This window comes from Ips typographus, linkage group LG1, assembly GCF_016097725.1.
Source record: "Ips typographus isolate SLU linkage group LG1, UJ_Ityp_2.0, whole genome shotgun sequence".
NCBI lineage: Eukaryota > Metazoa > Arthropoda > Insecta > Coleoptera > Curculionidae > Ips > Ips typographus.
In genome coordinates this window covers 21294082-21319010 of record NC_138422.1, presented here as the reverse complement: position 1 = coordinate 21319010, position 24929 = coordinate 21294082, and the positions used below count along the sequence as shown (strand labels likewise).

At 35.0% G+C, this 24929-nt stretch overlaps 2 protein-coding genes and 1 long non-coding RNA gene across 5 annotated transcripts in view; 2 read left to right on the top strand and 1 right to left on the bottom strand.

Moving 5' to 3' along the window:
* Cln7 (CLN7/MFS domain-containing 8) overlaps window positions 1-24929 on the top strand; it is a 63067-nt gene that overhangs the window by 920 nt on the left and 37218 nt on the right. For 2 of the 3 annotated variants that reach the window (XM_081993061.1, XM_081993063.1), the window contains exons 3-8: window positions 6505-6748; window positions 6814-7239; window positions 7295-7485; window positions 7544-7698; window positions 7751-7976; window positions 13784-14688. In XM_081993061.1, coding sequence (XP_081849187.1) covers window positions 6505-6748; window positions 6814-7239; window positions 7295-7485; window positions 7544-7698; window positions 7751-7976; window positions 13784-14080 — 1539 coding nt within the window. In that variant the 3' untranslated portion in view covers window positions 14081-14688. Of the gene's footprint in view, window positions 1-6504; window positions 6749-6813; window positions 7240-7294; window positions 7486-7543; window positions 7699-7750; window positions 7977-13783; window positions 14689-24929 lie in introns of those variants that run through there. The other variant, XM_081993068.1, reaches the window with a different exon arrangement.
* Window positions 4-4381, top strand: LOC145738323 (uncharacterized). The gene is made up of 2 exons (XR_014180711.1): window positions 4-4024; window positions 4086-4381. It is a non-coding gene; the product is annotated as an uncharacterized LOC145738323 (long non-coding RNA).
* LOC145738229 (organic cation transporter protein-like) lies at window positions 14524-24746 on the bottom strand. The gene is made up of 10 exons (XM_081993075.1): window positions 24465-24746; window positions 19613-19838; window positions 19457-19563; window positions 19223-19377; window positions 19047-19161; window positions 18807-18994; window positions 18568-18747; window positions 18389-18517; window positions 15011-15192; window positions 14524-14954 (listed from the first exon to the last, which is right to left on the bottom strand). The coding sequence occupies exons 1-10, from the start codon at window positions 24632-24634 to the stop codon at window positions 14748-14750; spliced, it is 1659 nt and encodes a 552-aa protein (XP_081849201.1). The 5' UTR covers window positions 24635-24746; the 3' UTR covers window positions 14524-14747.

Below are 24929 nucleotides of genomic sequence, written 5' to 3'. Positions count from 1 at the left end.
AGTAAATAATTAGTGTTTTTTTTAATATGCAGGTATCTAACCAGGAAGTTAAACATTTTTAACTTATCAGGTTTAAGTATTATTGTGTATTAGATTTGACATTGTTTTATGGGTAAAATTTACATTTCATGCACCTCACATAGAATTCTTGCCAACTATAATTTGGTAGGTATATTATTTGTTTCAACTTCAGTTAAATTGTGTATCATTGTTTTTCACAGCAGTGCATAATTTATTACTTTCTAAAAACTGACTTATTGTTTGTCTTTTAACAAACCTTGTATATCTCTGTAGGTAAAATGCAGGTAACAAGTAAAATCTACAGATAAGCTAATTGATGTCACTTCATTGTCATCAAAAATTATATATTGAGTATATTTATGACAGATAATAGCAAAGTATGAGAGAAGCTTTCGTCCAGCAGTGGACAGTATAGGCTTATGATGATGATGAATGACAAAGAAGTGACATAAATTAGCTTATCTGATGTATGTTTTACCTGTTACCTGCATTTTACATACAGATATATGAATAAAAAAGTTTGTCAAAAGACAAAATAAAATTATAAAAAAAAGTTTCTACCAAATATTTGTTAAATTTTGAGCACATTTCCTAAATATTTAAATATACTGGGTGATCCATTAGAAAAAAAATCACCATTATTAGCTGTAGTCCTTTTATTTTAAGGGGAGGAATATTTAATTAATATATGTTGTAGGGTACCTCAAATGGCTATTTCAGTTTTCTTAATTACACACAGGGAAATCCAAAAAGAGTGTTGGTCAGTAAAAAAACTCAAAAAAGGAATTAGGATAGTTTTTTCTGATATGATATGATGACTTAAAATGATGATGGTAACTCCATCTCCGGAAGTAGTCCAAATCTCTCAATTTCTCCAATTTTGGCCAACATTTCGTTTATTTCTTCAAATAATACCCAGACCTTTTCAAATTTCCTAGTCATACAAATAACGGCACATTTTTAAAGAACCAAAATATAACTTAGGAATTTCCATATACTTCCAAAAATATTTAAAGAAGCATTATTATTTCTGTCTTGTCAATTCCATTTTTACTTTTACTCTTTTCCCAGTTTAGAATTTCTTGTTGAACTTGCTCTATTTATTTATTTTTTCCACAGTTTACTATAATTTCGCCGTTTTTGTAGAAGGTCCCATTTATAGACCCACTCCTAAATTAGTTGGATCTGAAGTTTTCTAAAACTGCAATTTTTTCCCGATTTAACGAACTTGGTTGCTCTCGTAGTGTCCGAGATTCCTTCCTAAACATCGAACAAAGCTCACCCTGTATAGTATTCATGACGCATTAACATATGCACTGAACTGTAATTTTGTTCTTGTAATGATATTTCTGTGTATACAAGGTGTCCCATAAGTAATGCAATACCTTAGATGAAAAGTTAACGGAAATCCTTCTCCTCTTTCCATTATCCTCCAAAGAATGTAGTGACACCATTTATATTTGATTCAGGAGTTGATTCTATGCTTGCCTATCCTGTGCAATCCTTTCGGCATCATGCAGTCTCACGTTTATTAAGGGTTTTGTTTGGTCTACCCATCTAGTTGGAGATCTGCCTCTTGAGTCTTTGCCTTCTACTTTCCGTTCTATGATTAGTCATTCCATTGTTCCTGATCAATGTCTTTGGTTTATTCTGTTTAGCAGCCTTGAACGTGGACCCATTTCTTGTAATATGGATACGTCCACGATACTCCTAAGAGTCGTCTATAAACCCACATTTCGAAAGCCACTAGTCTGTTTTTATCTGCTTTCATTAAAGTTCATGTTTCCGCTGCGTACGTTGCAATGGGGAAGACAAGAGCATCAACTATACGCGACGCCGTATTTTGCTTTCACATTTCCCAGTGTTGGTAATCAAAGAACCAAGATAATTGAAATTGTTTACCACTTCATAGTCTGCAATTTCTGATATTTGTGGAGAATTGTTGTATTGTCTATCAACTATCTTCATTATCGTTTTAGATTTATTCATTTTTAAGCCATATTTTCCGCTAATAACTGACAGTCTGCTCATAATTTCCGTTATTTCTGGTATTGATGACTTTCGCGATGTTTTTCTGAGAGGGGTTGCTCACCAGTTGAACCAGGTGTTTTGGCGTTCCCATTTCTTCCATTATGGTCCACAGGTAGCTCTAGTTTACTTTATCAAATGCTTTTTGATAGTCTACAAAGCAGAGATACATTGGGATATTAAATTCTCGGGCTTTTTCAATAAGTTGCCTGGCATTTAATATTTGTTCCCTAGTTCCTTTTCCTGGAAAAAAACCTGCTTGTTCCTCTGAGAGCTGCGGGAAAAGAAATGGTTTAAGACGGTTATGTATGATATGGAGGAAGATCTTACTAGTGTGAGAGATAAGAGAAACCGTTCCGTAGTTGTTGCATTCCAAGGGCAAACCTTTTTTGAATATTGGAATGAACAGCGATTCTCCCCAATCTTCTGGCCACTGTCCTGTTTTCCATATAAGGTTACCGATTTTGTGAAAGATTTCCCTCCTTGCCCAGAGCCTTTAGGACCTCTGCCGTTATTTAATCCGCACCTGGTGATTTTTTATTTCGGAGAAGTGTTATGGCATGTTCAACTTAGTATCTCAGGCTCCTGAGGAGTATTTATTTCTTCTAAAATTTGTTCTAAATCACCTTTTGTACATTTTTTTACAGTATACTTTCCAAACTTCTCCCACATTTCTCCCTCCTCATTTTTTATTACTTGGGTGCGTAATTTGAATTCTTTAGAGAGATATCTTACTTTGTTAAACAATTCTCGAGACTCATGTTTGTTGGAATGTTCCCCAAGTTCCCTACAGACCCGTACGATGTGGTCATTTTTGTCTCGCCTGCTTGTTCGTTTGATCTCTTTGTTTAGTTGCATAATTTTTTCATGCTTCTCTTCATTTGGCGCTAGCTTAAATTGCTTCCGTTGGTCGACACGCTGTAAGGTGTTATCACCAATGTTTTTTCTTAATTTGGGATTTGTCTTTTATCAGAAATACAGGGGGTCAATTTTTTTTTTAAACGCGAATCACTTCACACTCACGCGAGTTTCTTGCTAAAATTAGGTATTCGAGGGTGCCAAATTTGATTATCTAGTCAGTTTTAAGCCAGGTTATAGAGGGTGCCATCTACAACAAACCATTTGCTAAATCGAAGTGACAACTGAATTTCTAGTATGGGTAATCTAATGTTATCTTAACAAAAAAGGTATACTTAGTTGGTATCCCTAAGATCAATGGTTTTTGAGATAATTGAAATTAGAAGTATTTGGTGACACATATAATTGGAGGATGGAGGATGGAGCCTTATTCGGGTTCCAGTTCTCACTTGGCTATACTAGAAAAAAGTCATGTCGATTTTAAAGCAAATTATTTACTGTAAGTGGCGACCTCTTCGCGCTGGCTTAAAACTGAGTTGATAATCAAACTTTTCATCCTTAAAAACCTCAAAGTATCTAATTTTGCCAAAAAACTACAAGTTGTTCGTAAGTTATTTAAAACAGGCTATTTTAAAAAATAACTTTGACCTTCTGTATTTCTGTTCACGTTGACATTTCGTCAGAGGTAAGTTATGCTAAATCGAGTTAAATTATTTATCATTACTTATGGGACACCCTGTATAATTTATTTAAAGATTTTTTCCAGTAAATATTATAAAAAATAGTAGTTTTCCTATTCAGTGTGCAAAGTTATGTTTTCCCACACGCGAAAGCAGTTAGACGAACGACGCGAAGCGGAGTTCGGATAAGCTTCAAGTGCGGGAAAACTACTTTGCACACGTGTTAGGAACAATATTTTTTCTACGAATGAAATATCTATACATTTTGTTTTTAATTTTTATTGATATTAAAAACAACAACTTATAACTATTTATTGTTATTAACAACATTAATGTTAAATGTACAGTTGGTCGCGTTTTTTAAATTGATCGCAGATTGAGCAACTGAAGGTAAAATACTGGTACTTGGAACTGCTTCACTTTCTTTAGGATTGAAGGTCAGAATTTTGTTACTTAATCCTTTTTTATAACTTGTGGATTCATCAATGTATTCTTCAGCTACCGTAGTCGATTTCCAACCCCCCAAGCGTTTTATGTCAGTGATTCCTTCTCCAGAATCGGCCAGGAACGTTGCCGATGATCGACGATAACTGTGCCCTGTGTAGAGTTCTGGATTTGGCAACTTCAAAAAAACAGCTATTTCAGAAGGCATTTTTCCAAAACTGTTTACTCCAACACTTTGCGAAAAACATTTACCCTTTCTGTAAACTAGGAAAAAACGATTGTTTGACTTTTTTGGACGTAGGCCGGTGTATCTTCTGTACAGTTGCAGGTAGGTTCCGTTATGAACTTCTTCTGATATTATAAAGTTTCTTGCTGTATGATTTTTGGAATCCCTAATTTTAACAATTATGAGGTTTCCTTTGTCTTCAATATCTGTAGTGGTTAAATTGGCTAGCTCTTCCCTTCGACATGCACCAGCAAGTCCGAATATAGTGGCAACTTTAATTAACAGGTAAATTTCATCTGGTGCGGAGTTCATAAAACTGAGTATTTCTTCTTTTGTAAAAATTTTCGCCTTTTTAGGTTTAAAACCAACATTCTGCTTTTTCAGAAATGCAGTGAGCTTATAAAATTCACCGATATCGATGTCTCTTTTTATTTTTATTACATTTTTGAGCATTGAATACTTTGACCACATTGTGTTAGGTTTGAATTCTTTGCTTAAAGTAACAAAATACGCTAAAAGTACCTCTTCCTTTAAGGTTTTTATCCCCTTTTGTTCGCACCATTGGGTAAACAACTCGTACTGTTTCTCGTATTTTTCTCGCGATTTGAGAGGCAGCAATTGCAAACTAGCCATGTTGGCGGCTTTTAGAACATCTTCCGGAAGTTCATCTTCAGTAATATCCATTATTAAAATAGTTTTTTTAACTTAAATAAGTAAGAATAAACACTGTTGTAGACTTTAAATTGCATATAAATGCGTTGTTTGACAATGAGCTTTGGTTTCTAAGGAAACAAGCCTCATTTTCAAAGACAGAGACAAGGTGGTTTATTTACCTAAACTGTACGGAAGAATAATGTGAAAAAAGTCGTGTTTTTTATATGAAACCCCTGAATATTATTACATTTTTGAATTCTACGCAAAATTCTAAGCAGATTTTATGTATAATAGTCTATATAAAACCACTGTTGCAAGGTATAATCAGCATTTTAAAAAGTGTGCGGGAAAAAATTTTTCGGGAAAGTGCCACTTTGCACACACTTTTACGTATGCAAACTAGCTTATTTGCAAACATTCGTAGAAAAAATTATTAAAGCTATTAAATACATATGCCGACATGTAAAGAGAAAAGGTGACAAATGAAAAGCTTTGTTTCCAAACATTTTCTACATAGGTATAGGCTATTAGCGTTTGTGTGTTCACTTGTAATTATAATTTACAATGTTAACCAGTTAAATCAATTACACAATAATCGTACCGTTTTAGTTTTTTAAAACAATTTATTTACTTATACTTTAGCAGTAAATTCGTTATTTTAATATACTAGTTTAATGTTGATAATAGTAGTGGTTATCAATCTATTATTATAAATAATATAATATATCACCTACTTAAGATACCCATATTTATTTACACAATAAAAATAATTATTGATAATGTCTCATAATGCCGTCACACTTTCAGGAATACTCAATGACTACATGTTTAAGCTATAGGGTGGTCAAATTTTAGAAGAAGGTTTTTTTCTGGTAATTAAACTCAGTGCATTTCCATGCAGTTTGTATAGTTTATTCCTTTACGCATTAGGGACATCTTCTGGATGCATTACAGTGACTACAGAAATTTCATCGGCGTTCTGACCAAGGTTCTGACGCAGCAACTTGTCATATTCTTAGCACAAAAATCAATCATCTATTCTTTTAAATAAAACACTAATAACAGAAATGCTTTATGTAAGTATATCAAGGAGTTTTAGCGTTTATTTTTGGACATTATGGTTTGGTTCTTGTTTTTGAAATTTCAACTTCCTGCAGCTCAAAAACGAAGCCATTTCGGACAAATGTGTATAGGGTAAAAAATGTTTTGTTTCACGACCTCTGACGCTCTTAATACTTAATCAAAGTTACTTAAACAGAAAAGTTTATTAAAAAAAAATGCTGCCAAACAGATCATCCTGTTCGTTCTATTGATTCGGTTATTTAACTGGCTTAAAGCGAAAGTCATTTGCTTTTGAGATATCGGGGATGTGTCCCCAAATGAAAATTATATTTTAATACTAACACCAGTATAGATTCCATAAGAAATTAGAGCAGGGAGACGGTTCAGCTACTCATAGAACTCAAGCAATTAGTATATTAGTTTGCTTTGAGCTGAACCTTTTACCTGCTATAATTTTTCTTATGTATTCCACTGGCGTTAGTATTAAGGTAAGTTGTCACAGTTTTTTGCATAATTAAAATAACTTTTTAGATAGATGCATCAGCAGATAAAGCTTTTATGGGTCTAATCGTGGCCGCCAACCCGTTCGGTCAAATGCTGCTTTCACCTGTATTTGGATGGTGGAGCAATAAATTAGGATCCATTCGGATCCCTTTAATATTTTCTTTGTTGGTATTTACCGGCGCCAGCGCCATCTACTCGTGCCTTGAACTTTGGGAAACCCACACCAAATATTGGATGTTGTGGAGCCGATTTTTGGTGGGTGTAAGCTCAGGTATAACACTGTTTCAACATTTTATCTAGCAAAGTTACTAAATAAGTGTTTGAACTACAAAACAGCTAATGTAGCTGCATGTCGGTCGTACTTATCAGCGGCCACGAAACACTCAGAGAGAACCAAAGCGGTCTCTATGATTTCTCTAGCTCAGGTTTTGGGCTTCGTTGTCGGCCCAGCAATTCAAATGGCTGTAGTTCCTTTAGGTTCCCAAGGAACCTGGTTAATACCAGACCGATTGCGGTTGAATATGTATACCGCCACTGGTTGGATTAATGTTTTATTGGCACTGGTCAATATTTACTTGTTTTTCCCCAATGTTTTCCGCGAGAGGAAAATAGCGGCCAAAGAAGCTTTACAGAAACAAGGCCTTAAAGGGGAGAATGAAAAAGCGGCCTGGAAGGGGTTCAAGCCTGACTATTTTGCTGCCTGGACTCTGATTATTGCTTTTTTTGTTATGGTGTTTAATTTCATGTTAATGGAGACTCTTGGTATGTGAAAAAGACTTAAATACATCAAGGTGTTATAAATTTAAGCAATTTTTAGGTACCCCATTGATTATGGACCAGCTGGCTTGGTCGAAGGAAAAGTCTTTGTGGTATATGGGTTTGATTATGTCTGTTTGTGCTGTTTGTTCAATTTTAACTTTCCCGTTAATTCCCATACTATCCAAACGCTTCTCTGAGGTTAAGTTGATGATTTGGATAGGTTTTTTGATGATGGTTCTTGGCAGAATAGTATGTAGTGCTTATTAACATTAATATAAAAAAAACGTTTAAACGAATAATGTTCCAGTCATGCTTTCCATTTTCTGGGCCTCTTCCAGAAGTCTACGACGTACACTTTAAACTCAATCTCTCAGAACTCTGCAAGCACATGTTGAAAAACGTCAGACTGACAAGCAGTTTAAATTATACCAATTTAAACAACACTTTGATGTCCTTTAACAGGTTGTATAACTTATTGAGTTTTTATTTACGGTTTAATATTTAAATTTTGCAGGTATTTGGACTTGAATACCAATAACACAAAGGAAATCAGTTATATGACTTTAAACTGTGGAGAAGATCTGGTTGGTTGTCCGTCCACTCAAGAGTGGTGCCAAACAGTACCTGCTGTAACATATATTCAATTTATTTTTTGCTACGCACTTACAATTTTGGGGTATCCAATTGGAGTTACTTTGATCCAGACGCTGTTCTCTAAGTTGTTAGGATCTAGACCTCAGGTGAGTCAGTTGATTTTGATTTGATATTTTTATAAAGCATTTAAGGTTACAAATAATGCGTGCGTGTCAAATGTTTCCTTTCCTAGCTTGGCGCTATTTTCAATTCAAACTCTATATTTATGTTTAAGCACTTTAGAAATTGGCTTAGTGCTAAAGTTAGAAACACAATTTTTTTATTTGATGCAATTGGCCATTATTGGTAAATGTTAATTAATTTATACTAACTAAAACTGTAATATTTATTTTATTAGTTGTTTTACGTGCATTATTTGGTGCTTGCAAACAAGTAGGTACTCGATGATTACCGTCATTATCTATAAGTAGTAACTTGAATGTGTTTATTGATTTTCTATTGGTTTTCGATGCATTAATGATTGCACGTCATAATACAGGGTGAGTCTGGGAAGCGACACCCCTTTGTTATTTCCTAAACAAGAAAAGAATTTGAAAAAAAATCAAATAATAATTCTAGGTGTGCATATGTTCCATATGTTGCAACACCAAACTGTTATACAGGGTGACTCATAATTGAGGTAACCACGTAATATAACGTTTTTTTAACTGTATATTTTATTGCATATTTAAAAAGAACATTAAATTTGCAATATTTTAATATAATTTTTCGAATTATTCCACATTTTACAAAACTTGATATTTAAATAATAGGAAGTTTCTATTACCTGGTACTAGGTATCTGATGTGTCCAATGATAGTCCTTTCGACTACTGTCAGTCACAATTAGAAATTTGAATTAAGCAAACTTCATAGCAGATAATCAAATCAAATTATATGACGCACCTTGATTGGGTTTAATACAATTTCCAAACAAACTTTATTAGATATTATGGAAAACTATAAAAGACGATTACAATAATTGTACCGTCATTTGAACACATTGGAATTTAATTAATTTGAAATTTTGACAGTAGCACTGACAATAGTGGTAGGAACTACCATTAGACCCAACAGATACCTAGTACCACGTAATAACAACTAGATACCTCCAGATTATTTAAATATCAAGTTTTATACTGTTAATGGTAAGATGTACAGATGTTGCATAACAACTATCATCAAGTTTTATAAAATGTTGAATATTTCGAAAAATAATTAATATTTGACAATGACATGTAATATAAAAATATTGTAAATTTAATGTACTTTTTAAATATGCAATAAAATATACAGAATTTCATTTAAGAAAACATTGTTTTAACTGTGATTTCACTTATGAGTCACCCTGAATAATAGTTTGGTGTTGCAAAATATAGTACATATGAACACCTACAATTTTCATTCAAACTTTTTTTTTTTAATTCTTTTTTTTTAATAAATAACAAGGGGGTGTCGCTTTCCAGACTTACCCTGTATAAGTGATTATATTGAAGAATGAAATCTCGGTTTGCATGCAAGTGTTGAGCCTTCCTCTTGTTTTTTTAGTTCTAATCCTAGAAATGCCGATTATTTTTCCCCTTGGATCTAAATAGTTTGCGTGTATGAGATATTCTCTTTTTCTTTTGGGTTAATTTTTCTTTGAAAACTGTTCTTCTGTAAACATCGGATTATGAAATATCAGATCCATACTTGCTACTAGGGTGTTCATTCAGTTAGGAAATAAGAGAGACTTAAAAATATATGAAACAGTTTGCAGATGATTTGCCTTGAGCTAGGGACAGAAAACTGATATGAATTTTTCGTGGAGTGTATAATATATGTAAAACCAAGTGAGGATGCTTTTAACAGGTCTTAAAATAACTGAAACAATGATCGATCTCAGAAAATGTCTGATTTTTTTGAAAATCCATGCTGGGGCTACTAGAAAATATTGAAACATGTCAAAATCTACTGAAATGGACGTGGGGAAACCCTTAGAATGAATAAAACTCTTCAAAACTGTTTTGATCTGAACAAGGCACGAACTTGGATAGGATGATATTGAAGCATAACTTTTGAATCCACTGGAAGACCGTAATGAAATTATTCCGGAAACATTTCGGAAAACGTCTGCATTTTTTGGTTACTAAACTAAATCTAATTGATCAGCGCATATGAAATTCTTAGGGGTATTATACACACCGTTCGACTTTCTTTTGTCAAATTTGGAGTTTCAATATTCTGGAGAAAAAAATCTAGCTTTATATTTTTGTGTGAATAACACAAATGTTTATTCTTAATATTCTTATGCCAGTCAGTTTTACTCAAGTTAAGAAATTATTAATAAAGTCCGTGGTCACTCAAGATGATTTTGATATACTTTGAAAGATTAAGAAGATTGTTTCTGTAACTCATATTGACATAGGTAAGTATACCTATTTTATAGGACATGGCAAAAGCACGTACGAAAAATAGACTATAGTTAAAATGACTTTATTAATAACATATCGTACATATCGAGGTAAAGTAACTTCCAGAAAGTTTTACACAATAAACTGCTCACGAAAATGATACTTTTTGGCATTTTTTAACTTCTTGTATATTCGAAATACATGAGTCTAGTTTAATAAATAAAAAAAAGTTATGAAATACCGGTTTTTTGTAAGATCAAGGGATTCATTTTGACTCAAAAACTACATAAAATGTTTAATTTGCAACAAAACTCTAATTTATTGGCAAAGAACAATTAACAACTATTTTGACTATAACATACTCAGTCGGTTTCGAAGTGGCCTCCTTGCGCGTCTCGACTCCAAACGCTTCCGAAAATTTTCTGCCGCGCCACGCACCTCATCCAGCGACGCCAAAGTTTTGTGACGTGTAGCACAGGTCCTGGTTTCCAAAATAGACCGCACACTGTAGTCCATCTGGCGAGTAGGGTGGCCATTCCTTCGACGAAATAAAATCCGGAAAATTGATCCGGCACCAGTCCTAAGTCGCTTTTGCTTTGTGGGCCGGAGCGGAGTCCTGTTGGAACGTCCAATCTGCATCGCCAAAGTGCTGCTGAGCCCACGGAAGTACGACGACATCAAGAATGTCACGGCGGTAGACGTCCTTGTTGATTTTGATCCCCTGTTCCACGAAAACGAAGGGGGTCATGCCGCTGGCGCAAATTCCGGCCCAAACCATAACAGCCGCGGGATTTTGGCGATGTTCGACGATGGCCAAAGTGCCCGGGGCCTCCACACACCAGCTCCTATCGTTCTGGTGATTGTGGGCTTGTTCAACGGTGAACAGCTTCTCATTTGAGAAGAGGATTTTGTCCCACTGAAGGGGAGCGTGGCGACGAAGGAGTCGTTTGCATCTTTCAAGCCGTACGCGCTTCTTATCGTCGGTGAGAAGCTGAACTTCTTTGAGCTTGAAAGGCTTGAGATGTAGATCCTCTTTGGCTATTTTCCCGATTAATACCAGTCTCACAAGCGATTTTTCGCATGGAGACCATCGGATTTCGCCTGACTCGTTCTTAGCGGTTCTAACGGTGCGCTTTCTGCCACTTCCTGGACGGCGACCAGTATGGCCGAGCTCTTCCAACGGCTTGATGGTTCGTCGGATGTTAGATTTGTCGATGCCGAGCGTTCGTGCAATATCGATCGGACGCTTTTCCAAGTCATGTAACGCCAAAATTTTTTCTCTCTGGTTTGACATCTTAATAAAGTGTCTTAAAAGTACTCAATAAAATGAATACATAACTTATATGTAGTATTTTTAACGAAGAATCGAATAAAAATATCAAGCACTTTGAAACTTAATAGACCTTCATGTCACATTCGTACAGGGTAAAAAAAAAACGTGCTGCAAATTTCTTGTATGAATTTCAATTTACATTTGATAGTTAGGTAGGGATAATATTAGAATTTTTTTTTATGTCATACTTATTTATTTATTTAGGCCCAACAACAATGAATTAACAGGGCCGAAACTTATTCACAATAATAGTAATATAATAGTAACATGGATTTTAAACTCTTAAACGGAATGTAATATAAGTACCTACTCTACACAACACAACTTACAAAATTCAACTTAAACATCAAACTAACCTACGCAACTTCACTATACATGCGACATTTTTGGGTATTCATAAAGTACCGTTCCAAAGTCCTCTTAAAATTTATGAATGGTTTACTAAGATCTAGGTCGCAGGTCCGATCTACCGAATTATACAAAGAACATATTTTATATAACGGAGAGAGCGGTTCCGGCCGCTGGCAGGTAGAACGTATTATATGTGATCTTGCTGTATTCAAAGGTGCCAAGAAATTTAGTTGCCCCAGAATGGATTAACAATCGATCCTGCCGTTCAACAGTTTATAAATGAACATTATACCGTGGACACTTCTACCTGACTCCAAACTGATTAAACTATATCTGTGTTAAAATAGCATTATCTATCCCTCTCACGGGGTGCACATGATCTACTTTGAACGACAAATATTTTAGAAATTTTCGCTGGACATTCTCAATCTCATTTATATACTTAGTGTAAATAGGTGACCAAACGATTGATCCATATTCCAGCCTACTTCTAACAAAAACCAAATACAAGCTTTTAAGAGCCTCAATGTTTGAAAATGACTTACAATTTCGCATTACAAATCCCAACGCTCGAATTGCTCCTGCAACAGTTCCATGAACAGGTTCCTCTCGCAAGATAAACCTGGTGCATGGTATATGGATAAGAACAAGACGAATGCTTTCTCGTTATGGTCATAACTGAACACTTTGCTGCGTTCAAAGGCAGTGTATTTGCAATACACCACTCTGACACACCATTCAGAGAGCGCTGCAGCTTCAGACAGTCCCCCGGGTCCTCCACCGTCACATACAATTTTAGATCATCCGCATATATTTGATGCTCCACCTCAATTGACTCCACTATGTTGTTTATAAATATTAAGAATAGTAAAGGGCCCAAATTTGATCCTTGGGGAAACTCTTGAGGACGCCTTAAATGGTAAAGTGTGCGTGTACTGTGTGCAATCAGTGTTATAAGTTTCAAAAAAGCTAACAAACCCATCGGACTAACCAAAGAAATTCAATTTTTGTAATAATATGCTATGGTGTATTTTGTCAAAGGCTTTAGGGAAATCCGTATAAACGACATCAACTTGTCCTCGCCCATCCACTATAGCTGAAGCGTATTGAGTAAAACATGTAAGATTAGTAACGGTAGATCTGCCCCCGAAAAAACCATGTTGGTTAACTGTTAGATTCGGCTTTATTCTAGTCATCAAGTAGTCGTGCATCAGCATCTCAAACAGCTTTGAAAACCCACAAATCGAGGCCACAGGTCTATATTGAGTCACATCATTTTTGTTGCCTTTTTTATGAACCGGGCATATCCTAGCAGATTTCATATAATAAGTTTGGTTGATATCTGGAGACAGTATTTCCATTTTTCCCTACAAAAGAATATACGAAGTGTGTTCGACAAAGTCCCACTTTTTTTATAGGTATGTTACTCTGTATCTCAGGAACACGGCGACTAATTGGTTGTATAAAAAAATTAATTTAGGACAATAATTACGCAAAAGATTGCATATTCTTATAGGTATGTTAGCCTGTACTGTAGGAATACTTAAAGTAATTTTAATGAAAAGGTTTCTTTATTAAAATTTTACTCAAAGTGAAACTAAGGACATAGGCTGACGATTAATTAAAGCATTTGTGTTGTAGACATTTTCTATAAAAAAATAGTGCGGCTGCAAAAAACCGCCAAACTTATCCCGAAATATCAACCAACCAGCCTTTTTTGTTTATTAAATTCCGTTCAGGCATTTTGATGATACAGGCCGTTAAAAATTGCCAAAAATTTTGCTGTAGCAATCACAATATTTACTGATTCACAACAATGCAAATCCAATATTTTGTAGGGCGTTTGGATGGGTCTAATGACTGGATCAGGTTGTCTTTCCCGCGTAATGGGTCCCGTGTTTGTCACTCACATCTACGAACAGTACGGCACTAGATGGACCTTTGGTATGACTTCTGTGATGATGGCCGTCAGCCTTTTATGGTTGTGGTACTTCCAAAAACGGCTAGAACCTAAAGAACCAGCCGAACTGGACAAAATTCAGCCGGACGATGTGGAAATGAACGAGCTGGTCGGCGATAAGCCAACCAAAAGCTTGGCAGAACATTTCGAAGACGACGGTGACAAACCCAGTTGATATTTGAAAAGTTGTTTTGATCCTGTCTGGGTTAGTCCAGTTTTATGGACTTCTTTAATAGGAATAGGAATAGGTAAAAAAAATATATTTTTATACTTAATAGTGGTTTTTGACGTACTTAAGTGGCAAGTTTAATTGTGGGACACGGAGATTTCCACTTTTTTAAAATTTGGCATAGTTTTTAAGGGATATGTGCAAACTAGCTTACGGTGTTTGAGTTTCTACATTTAGTGATATATCTGAAAAATTATTTTTATGCTGATTATGTACAAAATTCAAAATTGTGATTTAAAAAAAATGTATTGTTCAATTTTCATTTGAAGTTGGAATCCTCATATATTTACTACAATTAGTTTGACGTCTAGACAGTTCTGATCCTTATGTCAATAAAGCATGCACGGATCTAGTTATACTCAAAGGAATTAATGTGATACAACAGGAACAAACATGTAATTAACTATATTTACTTAAATTTAGTATATTTTTATAATATATACATAAGAATTGTTTATCTCTAAACGCACTTGTTACAAGTTCATATATTTACACGTATATTTTTACTATCTAAGATATATTAGAGTTGAATAAAACATATGGAATGAAAGTTAGCTTAATTTTTTACTTGTCCTATTTTTATCACAGATTTACTGAGTAGACCAGAGTTAATTTAATATTTTTCCAAGGTGTCCTCTCGGCAGTTAACTGCTTCTGAACTATCCGCAGCCTTTGAATCAATCTTTCCAATGTTTTCCGCTTCTTGAACTGTATCAGGTAGTTTTTTATGCAGAGTTTCCGGGAAAAGTAGTGTCAGCAGACCGGCCAGAATTGACATTGTCGCGAAACTGACTAGAGGTAACGGTTCCCAGATTTGAGCCTGCAAAAAAAGTATTAACAATTTACAAACTGGGTGTTTAAAGGGAAACACCTTACCAGTAAAGGAGTTTGAGGTGAAATCATTGAGCCGCACCGGCCAAAAGTTGAGCAAGTACCCATGAAGGAGTGTCTTAAATTGGTCGGAAACATTTCGCTTGTTATCACGTACAGAATGGTAAATGATGCGGTGGCTCCGAATTTACCTATTAGATATACGGACAGGCTGCCCCATCTTGATGCTGTTTGAAAACAGAAGACATTCATTAGTAACATACTCTCTTTCTGTAAAGTCACGCATAAATTCTGTTAGTCAGGTGTTTACTTTTTGGAAAAACGCCGCAACAGTCAGCGGGTATATCTCGACAACGTTAAGGCCCTAGCATTTTGTAAATTGTAAAAAAAATCTTACAACTAAATTTTGCCCAGAAAATGGCTGAAAATTAGTTTGAGATTCGTAACTCCGTCGCTATATAACTGCTAGAGCTCGAATCAGCTAAGAAAAGGCCACAGGCGTCATCAAACGATGATGTCACGATCTCTGTACGTCTCGCTTTAAATATTGCTGCTCTCGTTACTTTCCAAGTTGTTGCAGCCAGTCAGTGGCGTGCTATTATTTTATCAGTAAAATGAAACATTTTCGTCGTTTTTAATAAAGAAAATAAAAGACAACAAGTTTTTCAAAGGAATGGAAACTCCTTCTGCTTCTTTCTTCATAAATTGTAAGACGTTACTGACGATTTCACGGCCTTGGCTGTATATGATAACACCTTTCTTTCCAACCTTTTTGAAAGACATTTTGACAAAATAACGTTTTTTATTCATAACACTATGTGAACTTCAACTGCGACCATCAATAATACAACCAAAACACCAGACTAAAACGGAACCTAACCTAACCCCTTAAGTCTCCCTGTCCGCCACTACATTTTTTTAAACTTGGCAACACCGTTTAGAGTGCCGGCTAGTAAAAGCATATAAAAAGGTCCAAATGTCCCTGGCCGCTGCCGCATCTGTTTTAATTGTGTCCAAGTAAAAACCGTACTACGTTGCCAAGTGGCTTTTTGACCGCTTAACAATATATTTTCGGGAATATTTTAATAGGACGCCTCTGATTATATCTAATGCGACGGCAACTGTAGAAGGAGAAAGAAATAGTTTTAAAAACTGCGTCATTGATGATGCGGTGGCCTTTTCTCATCTGATTCGAGCTCTACTAGGAAACCATAATCTTATTGTATCTCGTAAAATCGACTGATGAGACTCTAAAAACGTCATTTGATAACTTGGGTAAGATCGCAACTTTTTTTCTTTATGACATTTTTTCGTAAATGTCATAATAAGAGAGAAACCGGTCAATTTCGAATAATTAAGTTTCAATATCAATCAAAAAAATATATAAATTATTAATTAATTAAATGTCATAACTTGCTCGATTATTTGCTGCTAATTTACAACGATGTTCTTGGCTATGACTAGTGATTTGGTCTTCTAGATCAAAATCTTTATATTATATTGAGTGGCTGCCAGGTAGAACACATGCTTTCTCTGGAGGTCGTCCTCGCTTTCTGCTATTAGCATATTTTTACATTCCCTTGGTTCATCCTAAATCCTCGGCCGGATGTTTTTACGTGATTATCCGATCCACATTCATGTTTAACAGCAAAGGAACTTGATTAACAATAATCTAATTTGGAAATGTCTTTATGGAAATTTCTTGTTAGTATAGTAGTAATAGTAATGCGGGGGACCTTACTGGTAGGCTTTAAGACTCTTTTCGTCTTTTCCCCTTCTATCACCCCTGACCTACGCCATCCAGACGTCCCGTTTCCCTGACGACAGTTCCCTGCAGGAGAGTGTGGAGGCCCCAAGAAAGCGCCTCCTGATAGACGACCGGCGATGGCAAACTCCTAATAGGTGATGTGATGTTGCCTCCGCCATTCCACATTGTGAACAAACAGGGCTATCACCAATTCCTAGTAGATACAAATATCTGTTTAGGCCACAATGGCCTGTCAGAATCGCAACCAGAGTTTTTAAGGCCCAGCGACTCCTTGACATCAACCATTTGGATGTAGTCTTGGTGTCGCTTGGGATTCCAATCGATCAATTCCTTGGCTTGCCTGCATCTTTCCGCCTTTCTCCACGTCTCTGTGCTACTTTCAAGCGACCAGTAGTAGTGCGTTACTTAAACCTGTGCGAGGTCCGGCAGTTAATAAACTCTCCAGAAGACCCGAGCCGGGCCAATAAATCGGCCCGCTTGTTTTCCGTAGCTCCCATATATGCGGGAATCTACACTAGGTCTACTTGCTTTTGCTCTGCCACTTTGTTTAGGGCATCCCAGAAGTCCTGAATTAGTTTGTTACCCATCTTTACACTGCAAAGAGCAGGAGAGCCTGACTGTCGGAGTAGATCTCGATCATTCCCTCTAGTCCTTCTGTAACTTCCTTGCTTGGGTCAACCTCAAGGATTGCATACAATTCCACCTGAAAAAAGTCCACCCTCAAAAGTATGATCCCTGGTTGGAACACTCCCGCCCGAGAAAATTTGAGTCGGTGCACCAGCACCAGCTTTGCCCCCCCTTCCCGATCAATCACTACTGTCCCAACTTTCTCTGATTGGGATTTCCATCTTAAACTTTCTTTCGAACCAATAAGTTTATTGTCAGTTGGGACCACCTTTGCCCCAGGAATGGATTATTCCGATGCATGGGGCTCGCTATACTTGTATGTCCTTGACGCAGGTGCTTGTCAAGCTTTGTGGAGCCGCATTCCATTCTCTCTAGCGCCGCAGCGGGCTCCCTGCGTATCCACAGAGGTAACTCAGGAAAACCCAGAAAAACGTTTAATGCAAAACTCGGTGTCGTCCTCATTGCGCCGGTTAGTTAGTTTCTGGAATACGAAGGCCTTCTCCACCGCCGGCCACCAGACCAAGAAACCATAACATTTCCACGGCCTTATAACGGCAGTGTTTAACCATCTCATAACATGTGGTTTAAGGCCCACACAGGCCCATGACATCGGCATCGTCGAGAGGTACGGAAGAGCACTTCCATCGTTACGTCATCGCCTTTGATAATCTCCGTCGCAGATGTGGACGAAACGTCAGAAAGAAATTCCATTGGACCATGGCTATGAACCCGGATAACTTTCATATTTTAGTTTTGACCAGCCGTGAAAGACTTTAGTATGATATCAATAACGATATAAATTCGTTTTCGATTCGACGTAAAGAGTGTTTTCCCTTTGGTTTTCCCAAACAGCATAATTTTGGTTTTTAATAGAATCTATGCGTGATTTTCACCTCACACCTCACGGAACAATGTGATACAACAAATTAAAATAGTTTATTAGAAATAGTTAAATCCAACTTTTCGTATTAGATAACTTATAACTTTTTAGAAGAGATCATAAGAGTAATAATTATTGATTATCTAACCTGGAGGGATAAACACAAACGATAAACATGCAGCTCCAGTTAACAAGTAGCTCAAAACCAACGATTTCTTTCTCCCGTACTTTTCCACAACAAAGTTACAAGCAAAATAGGCTGGAATCTCCACTAACGCTAAAATTTAACTTATTATCAAAAATTCAAGCAATCATTTTTGCAAATACCTGTCAGCATAAAGTCCAGGTAGTTATTTCCAGCTACCAACGACACTGAGTTTAAAGTCAAACCGTAGAACAAGAAAGTGCACGTTATCCAACAAACACAACAGGCAACCAGTCTTAACATCAGCTTAGTGGATTTCACTGCTTCCAAAATGGAGGCAGTAGTTTTGATCTCACTACGTTCTGGACATTAAAAACATATTATTTTATAAAACACACTTGTGGGTGGTCTGGTTTCTTACCTATAACGTTCAGTATTTCAAGTTCTTTGTCTGTAATATGTTTCCCGTTGACTTTGGCAAGTTTCTTCAAAGTTTTCTTGGCTTCTTCGGCACGTCCTTTACTAAGGTTCCACCTTATTGATTCTGGTATTAGCCACAAGTAGGTGATGATTGTTAATGCTGGTATGTAGACGGTTAGAATGAGTGGTCTGAAATGATTTAAAATTTCTATCAGCCTTTATGAGAAGTGCAAATTCTTACTTCCATGATTTGAGTATCCACGCAGCTACGGCCACCAGAATCTCTCCTATAGCATAACAAGAACTGATTATGGTTCCTGTTAGAACCCTGTTTTTAGGCCCTACTAGTTCCACTCCTGTTTAAATGAGCTAGTAGTTCAAATGTACCTAAATTTGACAAAAAATTAGTGTAAATACCTAAAACAAAGCCGCAAATGTAGCTTCCAGAACCGAAAGCTGCGTCCAGAAATTCGAAAAACAGGAAAAGCTCATAAGTGGGCATAAAAGCTCGTATACAACCGCATATGGAGCAAAGGACCATACCCCAAACCAGCAAAACCTTTCTTCCATATCTGAAATTAGTTTTTCATATAGCTGTTGCCAGAAAAATTTATATGGATCTTCCAAAACTCTTTTGCAGAAACTACTCACTTATCAGAAATAAATCCTGATATAATCAATCCGAAAAACTGTCCAATATTATTGATGGTACCGACCATGGCCAGTTTCCATAAATTGCGATCACATTGCAAGTTGTACTGTTAACAAAACAACTTTTCACCAAGCTTATTCATAGTCAACACTTACCTCAGTGAGAATAGTCTTCTCAATTCCTTCATACACAAAACTATCACACTGCTCCACAATATCCGTATTGAAATCACTACAGGTATTTGCTAGTGTATAGTTCTCGTACCCTGCAAACCTGGAGCACTTCTCCAAGTGATTGTTAACTTTAGGGATAGCGTTTTCCACCCAAGGTTGCAAATACTGGGGATTCTCTGACGAAAAGTCACATTGAGGGACTTCGCATCTAAAGTAATTTTATATATTATTAGGTTTATAAATTTAATATCTGTGACATAGAAACCTTAATAAATCTATAGGTAAATAAGCTTGTTAAAGGTGTTTGGAGGACATAATAATTCCATGACCGTTTCCTGAATCAATTTAAACTAATTTCGCAGCTGATCTAATTGGGTAATGGTTGTACGTGTCGGAAATTTCTACGATCTTTCAATTCCCTATTCGAAAAGAACAGCAGGACTGATTTTGTTATCATTGCTTAAAATAGAGAATGTTACTATGTGAGCAACTTGGATTATGTCATTGATCAAGAAGTAGAGCCACTCATCGTTCAGTCACCCTCAAAGTGGAAATCTTTTGTCTCTGTATCTAGTTTTAAAGCTAAAAAAATACATTTTAACATAAATTACAGTTTGGTAATTAAACTTTTTAGTATTTTAAGTATCAAGAATAGTAAGCTTTACTGATCGATGACAAAGTTTGATTTGTCTGAGATCAGTAAAGCTGTAGTAAAATGAAAATTTATGTATGTTTTTTCTAAATTTTTCTCTCATCATATAAACGGTGGCACCCACGAATAAAAAGAGAAATCGTATGAGGTTAATATGTAGATCATATTTGAACGTTTATATTTTGGATCTTATTACAATAACGTTTCAACTAAATTTTGTACTATACTAATCAAATATTTAATGAAATCAGAGAACAATCCCAAATGATTTAAAAAGCTTTACGGGTATCTAAATCGCATTTCACTACATTTTCAACAATAAAGTTTTATAGTAACACATTATTTATTTTGACTTATTATTTACGTGACAGGCAGATTATATGCCATGTTTGCTAATTTGGTAAAAAAAGCCACTGAATTTAAATTGCTGTTCCATTTTTGACACTAATTTGTGTTTTAAAAAGTGTATGAAAATCAACAAAGTTAAATGAATATTAAGCTTCATCAGATATAAAAAAATCAAACTTGACCGAGGTTACACTGTTATATAATTAATTCGCCAAAAAAACCAGTTCAGTCTAGATTAGTCGACTAAAATTTAAAGTTTAGCCTGAGGTAATCAATAACTGTTTTGATCTTCTAAGTTAGTCTTTCAACACAACTGATTTATTTCGAAATTTATTTGTTTATAGTAGGTAGGTAATTCTATTGAACTTGTTACCACATTTAAACTGAATTCACTGGATAAATTAGAAATAAATGATTGCTGGAACTTATAATTATGATGATCGTGTGATTGAATTACCAATACAAGCTTATTGTTTTACTTTTTAATATGTTGATGATGAGTTTATTCTTATACAAGGTGGAAATTTTTCTTAGTCAACACTTATATATCAAATATGACAAAACATTTCTAGCTGGTAGTAGCTAGCAGAACGTCTTCTGTTTATTATTTTTTTTTATTTTAGAATTAGATGAACGGTTTTAAAGTAATTATGACTTTTTGAAATTACCTTCTGTAGATTGTAAGTTTGATTCTCTAGAAAAAGACCTCTACACGCTTTTTTGTCACATGACGACTCCCGAAGTAGTATAGTTAGACTCTTGTGTTGGTAAACTGTGGGAAACTTGTTTTAGTGGCTCCCCCTGTACAATAAAAGTGTAGACATTTAAATAAGAAAAGAAATTTAAATTTTTCATCTCTTAAATCTTAAATATAAAATATTGTCAGCTATCTGCAAGGAGGATGTTTCAAGATTTCTCGAACAGATTTGAACAGTTTGTTCTACGTGCAATAGTGAAGTTGGTACCAACTTTACTATTTTAAATGAACCTCCGTGTATATTATTATATTTTTTGATTCTCCTAATGATTTCAAGTATGTTCCATGTATCATTACCGATATCAATATTTAACTGTTTCGACATATACGTTCGAAAAATGACATTTTTACAATTTGAACTGTTATAGCTCAGCTCTTAATCAGATGAATATATGTAGACCAAATCGGTTGGCATGTTCCTATCCTAACTTTTTGAGATCTATCACAGGTAAAATTTTTAATTTTGACATGTCAAAAATTTATAAGAGTAAAAAACTCAATATCTCGAAAACAAATTGAATATGATACATAAAGCTGTACATGATACACAAAGCATACATGATATAGTTAAAAATATAATTTTTTACAAGGTGTGCCATTTTAAAATGGTGAAGTTGGTAGTAAAACTTTGGGTACCTACGGTGGTACTTTGAAAATTAAAATGTCTTCTTTTCAAATTGGTGTAACGAAAACCAGGTAAAGAGCTTGAAGGAGAAACTGCTCCTAGTGTTGAAAAGTACTATAAACCTAAAAAAAAATAGATTTAGCCAGCTATTATATTTTTAATAAAGAATTTTTGATTTTTTTTAAATAGGTATAATTTTCAACCGCTTGTAGAGAAAAATGTTGTTCCTAACACTTGTGGAAAGCATCTTTTCCACACTCGCCTGCTTGGCCAAACTCCGCTACGCGCTGCGGCAACTGTAATCGAGTGCGGAAAAGTATTGCTTTTCGCACTCGTTAGGAAAATAACTGTAGATCTGGAAGCCCCAAGGCAATTACTAAACTCTGAAGTTTTCAAAAAGTTATCTTTTTTGCAGTTTTCGAAACATTGACCGCGGTAGTTTCCGGTGGGATACCCTGTATATGAAGACACCAGCTCGGCATGTTTAATTATTGCAACTTTGGGAAACCCTGTATATTACCTATATCATTACGGAATAGTTATGAAATTGGCAGACCTGATGTATACTTTTGTGGTCGGTGCATGTTATTATTATCTATACCATTACTCATCGTGGTAAAGGTATTTTTTATTGTTTTTTTATTATTTTTTATCACTTTTTCTACAATGTGTCTTTGGATAAGATAAACGATCGCGACTTTTGGGTTTAACAGAAAATGTGAAGCATTAAATTTAACTCTAATTTAAAAGTTTTGCAATAAGAACTAGAATGGGACGATTTTGTAAAAACTTTAATTAATACTAATCAATTTAATTTCAAAACTAAAATTGACAAAAAGACAATTAAAATTTAAGCGAACTGAAATAATGAATACATTTTTTACTACAAAGTAAAAACTGTTGCACCCTCCTACTAGCTTAGCTTAAGTTAAGTGTAGTCCAGACTGTAACTTTTTTCACCTGTATTGTCACAGTCTGAACCAAACTTAATTTGAGCTAGTCTTAATGTACGATGATGCAAATGGGGGTTTGTAACGTAGTTTACCCTAGTTTCTAAAGTAAATTTAACTTGACGTGAAGGGTGTCATATTTTTAATACTTGCCACATTCTGAAAAATAGGTGGTTGCATTTTCTCGGTAATGTCCAACTTTTTTTGTGAAATTTTTTCAACACGGAGGAAATTAATAGTATATTATTCACCGAGCATATAATGATAGCTATTACTCACGAAGATTAAGTTTGCGACACAAGTGAGTGTAATAGCCATTACTTGCGTGTAGAATATTATACATTTTCTACGACTGTGGTAAGTATCACTGATTATGTTACTTTTCGAGTATGTTTCATTTTTATACCTCCATGGGATCAAATTTGACAGTTTCAAAGTTCAGGACAGCTGTAACTGACGGCGAAATTACATAAAAAATTCCACTTATAAAGCTATAAAATACGTTGGATAGGAATTTATCAAACTTATCAAAGAAATTCATACGGATTTCTGTAGATTTTTACCGTACAAATTAGAGACGCAGTTTTTTCTGTATCTCTTTGTTTTTTTTTTAATTAACACAGAAAACGTATTATGTTTCATTTAATGAAATATCCTGTGTGTTAAATTTTAAATATTTAAGAACTCAATTCGTAAATAATTGACTTTAAACATAAATTTCTGACTTGTAATTGATTATTAAACAACGTTTGTGATAATCCCAACTGATATTTCTAATACTCTCACGTAATTTATGATCTGATCATAAAATCACTTTAAACAACTTATCAAGCCTTAACTAAAATAATTTAAAGATTGAAGTAGTAGTTCATTTTTGTAGTTTTAATTAATTTTTCTTTCTTTTCTCCATTGTAAGGTAACGTAAGGTAAGTTTGAATACCTTTACTAAAATTTTAATTTTTGCAGATTAGTACATCATTAAACTTTAAGTTTACTTTAGGTTTTTGAGAAGTTTCCCCTTAAAAACTAATACATACTTAACCCCAGGTCTGCTGTCTCCTTTTACAGAATGACCGCTTAATTTTGTAATTTCCTACTAGGTAAGCTTTCTTTTGTATTTTGAGTTTAATTTTTTAATATTGAACATGTTCTTCTAGCCTCTGATGATGAGCTGCAACTGCGCTAGAAACATGTTGAGCATTTAAAAAAAAGGGATGTAAAAACCTAATACATTTTTTGTGTGTTACTGTTATCCCTGTAAAATAATTAAGTTAATATATGAAAGTCACGTGACGTACTACTCTGTTGTCTCATAAAAACCAAATGACCATATTTTCATATGAAAGAGAAAGTGCATGCAACAATGCAATTATGTGAACTTCTTTAAGAGTAATATAATAAAAAATTCAACTTCGTTGTCGTTATCTTTAGTTTTCAGTTTCATTTTAAAAATAATTGTATAATGACTTTAGTAAAAAAATTTCACTTTTTCAACTTCTTACCGGTAGTTTAAATCCATAGCAGTAAACACATAAGCAATATGCACCATAGAGTGCATTACCACCGCCACACAAACTAACGTAAACACATACACTTGGTACTTCCCAAAATCACCTAAACGCACCAGAATCGAATCCAGGGAATTATCCAGATTTCCATTTTTCACGGTCATTTTTTATGCCCCAGAAAAAGTATAATGAGTATATTATACAAAGTGTTTTTTTTATAAGCGAAGTTCCTGAACCTGACCGCGATTCGCTGCGGACTGGTACCATTTTTAGCGTTGAGGTTTCACTTATATAATATGAACCTGCTTGATATAGGTACCACCGGTATATTTGCTGTACTTAAGCTTCAAAATGTTGTATAATGATAAAAGGAAACGGCTTATTTACTTCCAGGGAAACTCTATTGTCTTCAATGTGATAATTGTTTATGTGTCTTGTCAGTATTATACGCAATTTTGT